The sequence below is a fragment of the Carex rostrata genome, chromosome 2, assembly GCF_964058835.1.
Source record: "Carex rostrata chromosome 2, lpCarRost1.2, whole genome shotgun sequence".
Lineage (NCBI taxonomy): Eukaryota > Viridiplantae > Streptophyta > Magnoliopsida > Poales > Cyperaceae > Carex > Carex rostrata.
In genome coordinates this window covers 10,234,442-10,249,500 of record NC_135919.1, presented here as the reverse complement: position 1 = coordinate 10,249,500, position 15,059 = coordinate 10,234,442, and the positions used below count along the sequence as shown (strand labels likewise).

At 34.1% G+C, this 15,059-nt stretch overlaps 1 protein-coding gene across 1 annotated transcript; it reads right to left on the bottom strand.

Moving 5' to 3' along the window:
- Positions 1–7,501: 7,501 nt before the first annotated feature.
- Positions 7,502–9,776, bottom strand: LOC144573959 (large ribosomal subunit protein uL4-like). The gene is made up of 2 exons (XM_078323753.1): positions 8,596–9,776; positions 7,502–7,870 (listed from the first exon to the last, which is right to left on the bottom strand). The coding sequence occupies exons 1-2, from the start codon at positions 9,715–9,717 to the stop codon at positions 7,757–7,759; spliced, it is 1,236 nt and encodes a 411-aa protein (XP_078179879.1). The 5' UTR covers positions 9,718–9,776; the 3' UTR covers positions 7,502–7,756.
- Positions 9,777–15,059: the final 5,283 nt, after the last annotated feature.

Below are 15,059 nucleotides of genomic sequence, written 5' to 3'. Positions count from 1 at the left end.
CTAATTTAAAAGCACAAATATCATTTAAGGTGATAAACAAAATTCTAAGATTTTTTCCAAGGATATAAACAAAATTCCGCACAATTAATAAATCAATGGGCATCCTATTAAAAAAGAAAGACATCACAATATTTTGTAATTATTTGCCGGAAAGCAAATATTTCCACAACAAAAGCATCCACCATAACTGATCACAAGGCAAAAGCACCAACTGAAACCCAATGCAAAGGAAAATCATACCTTCCTCTTACACAAAGTTGTTAACATTAACTTGTAAAAAAGGTCTAGTCCATAAAAACACACACAAAAAGCAAGAAAAAAAGAAAAATGTTATGAATATATTATAAATGTGTGAATGTCATTCATATTGTAACTCTCAATATTAATTCCCAATTTATTTCCCCAATACTCTATACACTACTATTAGAATTAATGGCCATTACTATTGAAATTTATTTCTCCATTTACTTAGATGATTTTTCATTTATAATTTGTAACCTATAAATAGAGACTTTGTAATATTGTATTGCACATGAGAAATATTTAAATAAAAAGATTGTCATCTTTTTTTTCTTCTCTATTTTATTTATTCTCCTTATACTTGTTTATTTTTATTTTATAACAAAAAAAAAAACATCTCATGTTCCCATACTAATGTATTGCTCAAAACTACTTGAATAACTACCACTGCGGTTGCTGTTAAATTCCATAGTTTGTTGCCTTGATCTTTTACTTCTCCTGTCAGACAACACAACAAACACAATTATTAGTAGATGGTTCCAGACTTCCAGATGAGTAATTTAAAGAGTTCACATCTGTAGCCATTGTTGTGAAAACAGCAATTTACTGTACTCAAATTATGAGGCGTTGAACGATTGAGATTACTTTTTGAAACCCCCCACCCACCCCCACCACGCGAACCTTGCTTTACTGCTCTCAAGTCATGTTTGCATCACATGGACAGAAGACCTAAAAAAACCCGATCCTCATATCAATTCATAGGATGATCTTAGCATAAACAAACAACCTGAGAAGTCAGTGAATCAAGTCTTTATTAGTAAATCTTTCAAACCGAGATGACAGATACCGCTTCTACTAAGAGCCACCTTAAGCACAAGTTAGGTAAGGGGAGTTAGAGAGAGATGTAACTTGACTAATGAAGGTCTGGAAAGTCTGGTGGATGGTGTCCACGAAAATTAAGGTCTGAACAGAAGGGTAAGTGACAACTTGGAATACAAAAGCAGATGAAAAAATCACATCCCTTCAGTAAAGCATATATATTGACAAACTGATTAAGAGATCGACCATACACAATCTGACATAAAAATACACAATAAAAGAGATATATATATTATAATAAAACACTCAGATATTCCAACATAATAGCATGTTGAACTGCCGGCAGCTGTATAACTAAATAATTAAACATTTAAAAAAAGATCAACAAGATGGAACATAGGTTACAAAAAGAATAATGCCTAACAATAAGAATATAAATGCTCGTGCAATAATGAGCATGTTAGCCGACACAGAAGCACGCATAATGACCTAGCTAAGTAAGAGCTGTAACATCCATAATCACTAATCCTATCAGACGAACCAACTACCAGAGGATACACAACCCAAAAATCAGACTGATATAACTAAGCACACAGGGATAAACAGGGATAGATATTTAAATTTTGCATCATTACCGAATGAAGGGGGAGGTCTATTTCTTCTTCTATATCCTCGTCCTCGTCGTCGTCGTCGTCGTCATCGTCGTCGTCATTGTCATCGTCATCGTCATCGTCATCTTTTACAAGTTGTTCAAATTTTTCAAGTTTTTTAATAGCAGCAAGTTGTCTCTCTTTGAATTTCTTCATCTGAAAAGATATTATTAACGACACATCAGTTAAGAATGCACTTATTCACATAATTTGAGGAACAGATTACCTGCAAGGAATTCTACTTTCTTAATCAAAGCTTAATGTGTTAAAAAAAAGTACGTTACAACACTGGACTGACTGAGTATTTCCATAGAGAAAGGCCAAATTCGAGTTGGGAATAACACCCTCTTTAATTTTACATTTATTTTCCTGATGAAATCAAAACTACAGACTGCCATAATATAAAGCCTAGAATATGGGGATAGCATTACCCTTGCAAGGGCAAAGATTTTAACAGGCAGTTTTGGTTGTATGTAACACAAACTATACAGCATTGTTTGGATTCTAGAATATGGGGATAGCATTAAGCCAAAACTGCTGTTAAGTGTTAACATCTCTACCCATTGCAGGTGACTTTACAGCACAAAAGTATAACAAGGCGCACCCAATATCATTTCTCCTGATCTACAGTTCATACTCTATATATCCTGGGTCAAGCCAAAATTTATTCTTTTAACCAACAAAAAGACCAGCTAAAAATAGCCCGCAACTTAAAATTTGCCATATTTTGGTATTGTTAATATGAGTAAAACTGGGGTGTTCGCAGGTTCACCAGGCCCTTTGGTGAACACAAATCTGATACCATTGGATCTGTTATAAGATTCGAGTAGGCTTGACCGCTCTGATGAGAAGATTTGTTTGTTCTAGCTGAAGATTCGTTTGTTCTAAAATAGGACTATCAAAGCGTCAGAAACAAGAGGGGTTTTGGAACATTTGCAAAGTGATGAAGTTGGTGCCTCTAAATGCAATTCCTTATTTTTCATCTTGCTGGATATAAACACTTTTATCTCTGGCACGTATTTTTCATATTTTTTTGGTACACCCAGGTCTCCAAAGAGAAAATCCTATGATACTGGCAATGGAATGAAAAAGACAGTGCATTTGAAAAAGCCCATACTTTCTGATTTCCTTTAAATTACACTAAAAAATAGACTACTAAATAGAATACTAACTCAATTTTCCCATACACCTGGCAGTTTAAGGTACCGCCATCGGTACGAATCTTTCTATTTCTGATGCTCAAAGATAGACTACTGACTCGTGAAATAATGAATAAGAGGGGATTTGGGGTGACATAATCTGCGCTGTGTGTGATACTGGTACAGTTGAGACAGGTTATCATATATTTATTTATTGCGCAAAGGTGAAGCAGTTTTGGAGTGTATTATAATTTCAGGTGGGGACTCGGATTATGCAGCCGCAACAAACAGTTCAACATACATGGTTAGTATCAACAACTGCAGCAAGGAGAGGAGGGTTATCTGAGAAGATGTGGACTGTTTTTTTCCCATTAGCTTGTTGGAGTTTATGGAAGAGGTGCAACAAGAAAATTTTTGAAGGGAGGGAGATACCAATTCAGTTCATGGTTGAGTGCATTATACAAGAGGATTGCTTGTGGAGCAAACATTGTTAGAAGGAATCCACACATCTTTATTTCTCTTGATTTACAACTGATGTTGTAATTATTTATTTTTCCCCTGTATTGGTAAACTGTCAGTACCTGACAATATTTAAAAAATAAAAATAAAAGACTAAACAAAAAAATATGTATGCATGATTGAATGGTACCAGGAGAGCTATTTTTTATTCTTAATTTGATAACAGTAGAACTTTGAGCATTAACAGGAGAGATATTTTTTATTTTGGAAGTTTTAAGCTTGCATCTCACAACTTTTGATTTTTGACTTTGGAGGGACTTGCTTGTAAGTTACATTTTTCTCTTGTCAGTTTCTTCTCATTGGATCCCTTTCTACTCTTATTGTAGCAGTGACCGCTACATCATGTCATTAAACTTATGAGTTTAACCTGGGAGAACATGCACACTCGCATTGCTTGACACAAGCCTTACAAACACAGTCCTATCTCTTTAAAAAAAGTACATAAACATTTCAATGCATTGAAAGCCTACTTCATATAAGAACAGATAACAAAGTACAGACCCAATGTAAATTAAATAGCAATTTCTGACAAGTTTTTGATGAAGGCCAGTGAGCTTAGCTCACAAACAATTTTCATTAATAAAGAAAAAAAATGTTCACAACTCCATTATTTACATGCAATAATGATAAAAGCTGAAATTACAACTCTATAGTCCTCTAAAGTCCTACTACATTTCTACAACACGAAAATTTTACAAAGTAAACAGCATCACCGTGCTCTACAGGTTTTCCCATGCAATTTCTGACAAGTCGCAACCAACAAATTACATTTCAAACTCAAACCCATTTAAAATATTATTTACAAACAAATCCTACATCTTCATAAAATTGCCACCGCCTTTCTGTTTGTTTAATGGAAGCAAGGTCATCTTCTAGGATCTACAATGTAAGAAGCACACTCGATATAGATAACATATAAATATAAACTTGGAAAAGCCAAATTATATCGCATCTTGTTAAGCATATTTTGCTATGTCCCTCCCTGCATAATGTGGCGATCCAGTAAAAAAAGGTACCAATTATTTGCCTCACAATGCTACCCCTCAAATTAGTATACTTACCATGGAATAAGCAAATCAATAAATGTTAAAATGTCAAAAAATCAAACCTCACTATACATTTCGATTTGTACCAGTATGGTATATTCATTTTTTACTTTCCCACTTTCCGATCCGCCGTTCCCTTTCTCACTTCACCACTTCGCTAACTCTAATCCCCAATTCCTCACCAGATATATCGCGCTGCCCACGCACTCCGCGATCCACCTTCCGCATCTCCGGCTGCACAAATTTAAATAGCACTGAATTTGCATCCATGCTGAGATAACAAGTTTCATATCCACTCCAGTCCTCACTCTTTTTAATTATGGTCCCCATTTATACTATAAAAGACTAGCAGGAGAGAAAATAATCCAAAAAAAAGGTAGAATTGCTTGTCTTGGCTCATTAATTACTGCCTATTCAAGCATAAATTAGGATAATTTCATTTCATGCTCAATGCATCTCAGGTAAAAGAATATAAAAAAGTAAGGTTAAATATTTGCAATACGTCTGCAACTGGTGTTTACAATACTACAAGAAATAAAAATATTTTAGTTCGAAACCCACAAGTGGAGAAATCTTTTATAATATATATAGGAGTTTGAAAATGTGTTGGATGACTTGACCTCCAACTCATGATTTAAAAAAAATAAAAAATAAAAAATAAAAAACAATGTTAATGTATCTATTACTGAAAGCACTAAGCAGGTGGTAATTTCCAAATATGTCATATCATGAAAGAAAAAACTAGGGAAACACATGGAAGAAACACTTCCCAGAAGAAGAAGGCATCAATAAGGGTACTTTATGCAATTTAACCCTCAGATGTGTCCAGTACATTGTCATTTATTTTACTAATAACTAATTCCACACCACCTCAAAGCATGCTTCACTTCAAATGAAACATTTTGGAGCAGTAAAAAAGGCCATTGTGAAGTTCAATTTTGAGAATTTTTGCAAGGATATACATGAAATTTTGCCAAAATAATTTAGAACGCCCAGTAGCATAAACATAAAAGTACCAATGCCAACAAGAACCGTAGTTAGTTATGTGTTGCACATGTGCATTCTATTAATAGACCAATATTCACATGAATTTTTCAAATGCTTTCAGGCAGCTAGAGAATCAAATCTATGGTTTTCTTCAAACATGAAGACTTGCAATTTCTACTTTGCATGAACCTCTTTCAGTTGGTACGAGCAAAACAAATTTCAATTATGAGAGAAAGATAAACAAAAATATGGAGTCAATAATTTTCTCCGCCAATTCATGCACCTTCAAGAGAAAAAATTTAATTTTTTTTTTTATTTGGTTCTAATTATACATTGCACTTTGTAATTATAAAAATATACATGATACTTAGTGAATTGAACAAATATTACTGTAAGGAATTCCATAAACTTCTATAGAATGATTCAACAAATTTACTGTCTGCTTGGAGTCATAGTGCTTTATTACTTGCAAAAGTAGGCTTGAGTTGTTGCATCAAATTTGTTTTCTTGGATCATCTTTCTTTCGAATTAAAATTCGACATTCAGTTTCGTACTTATGATGGACGCTCTTATTTAGCGTTTAATTTGACACTTGTTTTCATAAAGTTAAAAGGTAGCGGTACCTCTGGTAGAGTTTTGTACCAGCAGATTGCTGGTACATTTGCAGTTTTAAAACATACACTCAAGCAATCAGACTGGCAAGTGGCAACTAAACTGATTTATTTTAGAAGTTTCAATTTTATTTCTTTCCTTTATCATTCAGAGAAAGAAAAGGTAACTTTTCTTTATTGCCTTCATTATTTCTTTTATTGATCGAGTTAGAAAAAGATGGAAGGACAAAATTGGTATTTAGTGAAAAATTTTCTCTTAGCTCTCAATATTAGAAAATGTGCCCTCAGTGTAACACTCCCCTATGCAAAATGCTATACATCACAAAAAACAATTAATTCTAATACCACTAAATACACCTCAAAAGTTAGGAAGCCTTAAATTACTGGGTAGTAGTTCCAACTTCTAAGCAACAATGTTACCAAAAATATACTGTCCTGCATTTCCTTGAATTATGTACAAGAGAAAGAAAGACTGTTCCTTATATATACCAGTAGAAAATTTATGATTCAGTTTATTTCAATCCTCAGTAGAAAATTTATGATTCAATTATGTACAACTTCCTTGAATCATGATGTATTAATTAATATTGTTTGATATATTATAAATGTTAAATTGTATTATTTTATTGATTTTGGGTAAATATGTGAGTTTCTATCATTTTGAAGGGTAAATATGTTATTACAAACTTTAGAAGGAGAAATACGTAATATTGAAGTTTTTGAGGGGGATACATGAAATTCCCCCTTTTAGTAAGGACAAATAAACAAAAAAGCCTGTTCCTTACATATACCAGTACTGCATCAGACAGCCCTACAAAAACTGTTCCTTCACCAGTACAGTTCCTTGTACGAGTATGTCTATATCATAAAAACAACTAATTTCAATTCCACTAAATAGGCCTCAAAAGTTAGGAAGCTTTATAGTTTCAAGTTCCAACCAAAATATTACCGAAATTATATACTGTGCTGCATTGAATTATGTACAAAAGAAAGAAGACAAACAGCAGCAAAAAAAATTATGATTAAATTAATTTCAAACCTCAGTAAAATACACCTCTAAAATTTAGTCAGTACAAAACAACAAAAAAACTGTTCCTGATGTACACCAGTCTGCATCAGAAGGCACTACAAAAACTAGAATCCGCATCCCCTGAGATAAACTCAACTTTTGAGTTGATAAGTGTAAAAACATAACTTCTCAATTTCTGTTTTTTTGAGTTGAGTTGTGGAGAGAAAAAACTAACTATTTATTTTAGTTAGGCTAAGTAAATCTGAACCATTCAACACAAATCTTAAAGCAGCACATTTCCATCAACTCAAAAGTTTAGTTATCTCAGAGGAAAAGCTTCCCAAAAACTGCTCCTTATACCAGTATCAGAAGGCCTTTAACTAACTTTTTAATCAACTTATGCTGCATTCGAATGTAATATGATTTAACGATAATAAACTGATAATAAAAAGAGTACCAGCCAACAAAAGGCACAAACTAGTTTAAACAAACACATAATAAACTGATAATAAAAAGGAGTACCAGCCAACAATATAAAGCTAACAGGACTATTCAACATGACAACAAAGAGTCTCATTCACCAAAAAAAAACTATCTAAAAGAACTCAAGAACAAAGGTTCTCAAAATAAACTTTATCAAATTAAGGTCTTGATGAGGCAAACACAAAAACACAGCCAAAAATTCGATAACCTGATCTTAACAGCTCAAATACTTCTAAATGCAGGGAACTAGGCCTCACTGTGTCACTCCAAGCCACTTTGAGAAGCTCTCAAACTCGGTGTAGTCACTGTCAGAAACCATGGTCTTGTACCATGCCTTTCCAGCTGCCTTGCTCTTTGCCTTCTCCTCCTGTCACAAATCGAGCAAGCATTTAACAACATACATATCAAGTACAGAGCAAATTATCACAAAATAGCAGTTCCAGGCAAAAAAATTAAACATACAAAAGCCAACCATAATATATATATATAGCAACAAAAATTACAGCACAGGGAAAGGATGAATGGTTCTCACTAATGATAGGGTAGGACCTAACAAACAGAGACCCAATTAAACCAGAATACATCAGGTCTGTATAAAAAACCTCCACTGCACTTCCTTTAATCTGATTAAGACAGGTCTTTAATTAAACTTCAGCTACACAGACTAATAATCCAGAGTTGTTTAATTGAGGTAATACAATCCAAGCAACATTATGTGACAACAGACCACCAAATACTACACAGACATTTGGATATTAGAAGAAGATAACTGATTAGAACAATTTAGCCATCTAACTTCCAAACCATGAAGGGAAATAAATTTTACTTTTGCTCATTGCTTCAAACTTTAGTGAGGCCTTGACCAATTTGACAAGCAAAAGCAGACTGTTGTTATACATGTTTAAAAAACACTCCTAACAACCAATTAAAAATGAAACAACACTAGCCAACAATATTAACACTAAAAGTACTATACAAATACAGTAACAACTAACAGCGAGTTTATAATACCAAGTAGCACAGCATGAAACAACACTAGCAGATTAAGTTAAGAAGATAATATGAACAACAAAATGAGATAGAAATCATTACTGCGCTAAGCGGGCTCCTCTTCTTCTGGAGCTTCTCATTCTTTGCCTTGACCCTCTGTGCCTCAGCCAGAAGAGCCATCCTCCTCGCGGTCCCAGCGTATGGGTTCAGCTTCAACAGAGTACTGATGCTCTTGAGCGGGTTCTTCTTCAGCTCCCTCCTCTTCACCTCCCTGTTGACGGGCTTCACCACAGCCTGCACTTCATCAGAGTTGATGATCCTTGCCAAATCGGCATTCAGCATCTTCGGCCTTGGAATAACAAAGCCCTTCTTCTTCTCTGACGGCTTGTCAAAGGTGCCATACACTGAGTCAAGCTTCTCAAAGGCCGACTTAGTCCAGATAATGAACCGGCCAACATGGCCACCTGGGGCAAGCTTGAGCAGGTTGAGGCGCTCCACATTGATCACATCAACACCTGGAATGTTGCGGAAGGCCTTCACAATTTTGGATCCCTCAGTACCATACACGATCAGAGGACCCTTGCGGTTGATGTAACGGCGGTTGCGCGCCTTACCCTTGCCAGGACGGATCTGGACGGAATCCTTAGCCTTCTCAGCATCAGCATAGGCACCAATATCCTTCAGGATCTTGATAGCAGCAGAGGTCTTCTCAACTGATTCAATCGAATCAGAGATCACGAGGGGGAGTTCAGGCACTGTCTCAACCTTGTGGCCTCTAGCAATGACAAGTGATGGCACAGCAGAGGCTGCGAGAGCGGAGGCCACGGCGTATCGGCGGAGATGGGTGTTCACGCGCCTGTGCCAGCGGCGCCAGATCTTAGTCGGGGCAAACATACGACCACCACGGCACATATTTCCGAAGGCACCCTGGCCAGCACGGTGGGTTCCACCACCAGGGACACGAGGGATACGAGACACGGCGCGACCAGTTCCCCAGGACTCAGCGGAGGTCTGGTGACCGGCACGCTTGGAGACGGCGTAAGGCTGACGTTTGTTGCAGGAGAGAAACCCGTGGACCATTCGGACTACGTCGGGGCGGATCGGGGCTCGGAGCACGTCGGGCAATGGAACAGAGTTGGCTTTCTTACCGCCGTCCACAGCCATATCGCCATCAAGGGGTATAACGGAGACCAGGGGGCGAGCGGCGGAGGTGGCGGGCGCCATTGGTAGGTTTAGGGTTGTGAGAGAAACGGGGGTATAGGGTTTCGGCTAAAGGAGGCGGGCAGATTGAGGAGATGGTTATATAGGAGCAGAGCATTAGGGTTTTGATCGCAATTGATTCCAGCCGTTGATTCTTATATTAGGTTACACAAGAACTTGATTTATCGTAGCAGGCCTACGGGCTGTCGGGAAAGCAAAAAAAAATAAAAAATACCATCGTAGCAATGATCTTCTTATTGTTTTAACTAGAGTGAGTCTATGGTACTATGCATATCACGGGTTGTTACCGTGCTACGACTTTATATTTAAGTTTTCAAATTCTAACGGTCGATTCGAACCGTTCATTTTGTTATCCATATTAATATGTGTTTGGAGACCAAATTTTACATTTTTTGAAATTTTTTTACTATTTTTTTGGATATTTAGAAAATCACTTGATCTGAAAATTTTACACCATCCAAAAACAGTGATTTTCAATAAATCTAAAAAAATAGTAAAAAAAATTTCAAAAAATGTAAAATTTGGTCTCCAAACACATATTAATATGGAGAACAAAATGAACAGTTCGGATCGACCGTTAGGATTTGAAAACTCGAATATAGAGCCGTAGCACGGTGCCAAATCGTAATATGCATAGTACCATAGACTCACTCTTTTAACTATATATATGTGTGTGTATATCTATATATATATATATTATTTCTTTAATTACTATGCAAAAGTAATTAAATTTATTTAGAACGTTAAAGTTATTTGTCGAGTGTAAAAAATCGGTTCAATCTTCTACTTCTTTTACTTCTTATATTTTTATTTTTTTTTATAGATCATCAAACTTAATATGTATTGATTCGATCAACATTTTTTTTTTTTTGAGAAAAAAAGTCCATATGCAAATTTTTTGGTTGCTGCTAAAAATAATTGTAAGCAAAAGGATAATAGAAAACAAGTAAAAACCGCTCAACTTTTAATTAACTTTTATGAATAGAATAGTACGTTCATTTTAATTTTTTCTTTAGTCCACACATTTCATTGTAATTGCCATCAATAGATATTTATTTTCTTTGTCCATTGATGCTCAATTAATTTCTTTGGTCTACATACTTGAGCGTTATTTTTTTTTCAATATATAGAAACGGTAATAAATGAGGGGGTTCAAATGCTTCCATTTTTTGTGCCTCCATTATGTCTCTATTTTTTAAAACTTTAATAACTCAAAATTTAAAACTTAAAAGTCAAAATAAAACCGTTAAACGTGATATATATTATTTTCTCTATCTGCTCATAAAAAATTATCATATTTCAATTTTGTTTTTATGTGAATCACTAAGTTGAAAAATCAACGTCTAGAAATTATCCACATTAGTGTGTTTTTTACAAACTCTTGATGACAACCAAAATAAAATTAAAATATCATAATTTTTTACACCAAAATAACATAGATAAAATGATGTAGATCATATCTAACGGTTTTATTTTGGCTTTTAAGTTTTAAATTTTGAATTATTAAAGTTTTATAATGGAGGCATAGTGGAGGCACAAAAAATAGAGGTATTTGAACCCTCCTCTAGAATGAATAGGATTTTCAATTGTCACGAATACAAATATTTATTTAAGTCTATGTTATTTGCATATAAATTAGTAAATAACACATAATATTTGAACAACAATTCATCCTACAGTTCAAATAACAATTTTTTTTGCTTTTACTCTTGACAGTCAATTTCAATTTTTCCACAAACAACATTATTTTCTTGATTATCAAAAATATATTTTTGCTACTACTCTTGAAAGAAACTACATCCACCTCTACTATGATCGCGCTCGCGCAGAAGAATCGCGTCATAATTTGAGAGTCTCACATTATTATTCCTACGAGTAGGATTGAAAGTTACCTTAGATCCGCATTTTGCAGCTCCGAGTAATAATGTTTTTATTATTCTTATGTTCTTGATTAAATTTTGAATATATTTTTTATTTTGTTAATCAAAATTCATATTTAAAATAGTTTGTTAATTGTTTTTTTCAATAATCTAAGGCAAATAAAATAGTTTTAAAAAATAATTAATTAATATCAATTTTTTAATAATTATATTTATTTAATTAAATTGTTGTATAGTGTGATAAAGAAAAATTAGTTTTAAATATGAATTTTGATCTATAAAAAATTAACAATTATATTTAAAATTTAATCAAAGAACATAATAATAATAATAGTAGTAGTACTAGTAATAATAAAATTTTATTACCCGGTAAAATGCAGACTCTTCATGTCCTACGCAAATGAATAATCAAGTGAGACAACCCGAGTTAAGCTAAGATTCCTCTGCATGCGAACGCAACTGTTGTAGAGATTGATATAACTTCTTTCAACAATGTAGTAAAATAATAATTTTATTATTAAGAAAATAATATTATTGCTTGTGGGAAAATTAAAATTGATTGTTCTTTTATGAATTAACATTATAGAGTCAAGGGAAAGATTAAGAGAATAATGTAAATTGCAGGATGGATTGTTTTACAAATGTCATGTGTTACATAGGCATCTCTATTCTATTATTAAGCACGTTGGGTGTCCGATCCGCCAACAGCTACGATTGAGAGATGAAACTTCGGATTTGATCTCAGCTCTCCAATTACATATTTTGTCTTCTTTTAATTAAATGCATCTGTTTTGTGTATAGAAGTCTAAATTTAGTTAAAAACATACCTACCACATATACTGCCACACGATGTGTTACAATTAAAATTGAATAAATTCTAAAATTTAGCGATATATTTATCCGTTACCTTATTTTTTTTTTCCATATTTCTCCTCTTCAATTGAGAAGACTCCACTTTCCATTTTCTTATTTATTGTTTCCTTACTTTTTCGTTCCTATACGAATCACAATGGAAATCATTTTTTTTATTTCCTTATTTCTCTTTCTTTGTTTCTATACATATTGGTGTGGGCAATTTAGAATATATTTCCAATATAGAATATATCAATGTGTGTGTGTGTTCTAAATTAGAAACAAAGAAGAATATAAATTGGAACGTGTGTGTGAATATATATTTTTCTTATAATATGTGTGTGTGTGTGTGTGTGTGTCCTATACATATACACGATAACACTTTTTATTTATGTTTTTTATATCATATTATATGTTGATATTGAATTGTTGTATGATATTTGATATTAGATTCGAATAGAGCTATTATTTGATATCATTGGTACTTAAAAATAAAAAACCATCACATCATCAAATTGTTATCAGATATCACAATTAAAGTTAATTAAAAATACATAATCATATAAATTTTCTATTAACATGTGTTTTAATTTTTAGATAATTATTATTTTCATTGATATATTTGTTTCTTATAATATGTTTCCGTTGCAACGCACGGGTATGATACTAGTTAATGATTATGTACGTGCAATTAAAATCCTATTAACGTTTTTATAAATTAAAGAAAATGAACGTTCAAATCTATGACATCAACGTTTTTGTTCATGACAATTAAAAGAATGAATTGAAATTAATTGTGCATCAACAGACCCAAAAAAATTATAACTCCAAAATTCAAACAATTTATAATGTTAATATTAAAATCAATATTTATTATAAAATTTTAAGTTTTATAAAATAAATTTCTAGAGCATCTACATCTCTAAAACTATTAGAGCATCTACAATGGTAATTGTTTTAGGATTGCCAATCTGATATGTCAATTGCTATTATAATTGCTGGGATGTGTCACACCCCGCGGCCACGGGTCGTAACAGTCCCCCGCCGTAAGCATACAACGCCGTGTATGCTTACAAGGCAATTAACAATTTAATCCAAACAACAAGCAATATAAACAAGTTTCTAATATAAAATCAGAGTACATAGTCTGGACATAAAATAGTACAACAAAAGTATCACATCCGGATACCAACCATGAGGCATACCCTAAATCTACACAACAAAACATATCTAGGGTCATGAAGTGGTAAGCTACTAAGGCCTACTACTCTTGTGTCTCTCCAGAATCAGTCGCACCAGTACCTGTAAAGTAACCCGAAGGGTGGGGGTGAGAATAAAATTCTCAGTGCGAATTTGTCACAGTTTAGACTATTGGACTTGCAATCAGACTCTATATTCAAAAATGAAACCCAAACCATAACAGTTCAAATAGATATATATTCATAAATAACAGAATGTCAATGCTCGACAACAATTAATCAAACTGAATCACAGTTTACGGAATTTCCAAGATGAATTTCAAACACAACACATATTTGGCTTAACTCGACTCATTAGGGCTTGTAGCAACTACAGATGTTCTTTCAAGCTGGACCCTTTATCAAACCCACATCTGTAGGGTTACTGACACCTACAGATGGCCCACCGAGCTGGACCCTTTATCTGACACCCATCTGCAATTGCTTGGCTTAACAATTATTAAGGTCTGGTTCACGTCACATAAAGAAAATCCTCTTTAGAATCGTTTCCAATATTCGCAATATTCAATTGACCGTCCAAATGCATTAACACGTAGGAGAATGCCACCGAGCCACAGACGTTACACACTAGTCACCCACGATTTCAATTCACACATCATAACATAATCACCCTCCCTCGTCCCAACCGGTACTGGAAAACATTGAGGGCCGTTCACCTAAGGCCATTAGGATCCTGGGAATCAAAGCCAGCATATAGCCCGACTTTGCAAATTCATTGGATCCAAGTGCTTAACTTCGTAAATTCATTCACATACATAGTTCGTGGTGACTTTCAATCAAAATCAGATCATAATAGATCGACACAACCTACAACCATACCAGCATGCAAATCACTCAAGTCACATCAATTCGAGTTTAGTTTGCTTGGGCTATGCAAATGATTTACACAATTCAATGATGCAATCAATGATATTCAACATGACAAACGAATACACAGTTTAATTCCTGAAAATAAAGTATCAAACAAGTCCAAGAATCCCGTACCTGATTACGATGAGCGTACCGCTTAATTAAGGATCGGACGTCTCGAATTGCCTTGCGAAGTCTTGCTCGACCGAGCCTACACCTATATTACACGTATACTAGGTTTAACCGTGGTTCACGATCGATGTATTCACTTGAATTATATTAGGGTTTATACTTTCCTATTCCTCTTTCTTGCTTTAAAATCTCTAACTTCTCACAATTTCTATTTGGGTCTTCTAGACCATACACGATCTCAATTTGGTAACAATTCATTTACTAGTTCACTAATTCGGTTCTCGTAACAATTCAGTTTACCGTTTGGTTAAACCCTAATTTGGTCAAAATCTCAAATTAACCGTTAAACGTTCTAGAAATTCAAGATCAAGAG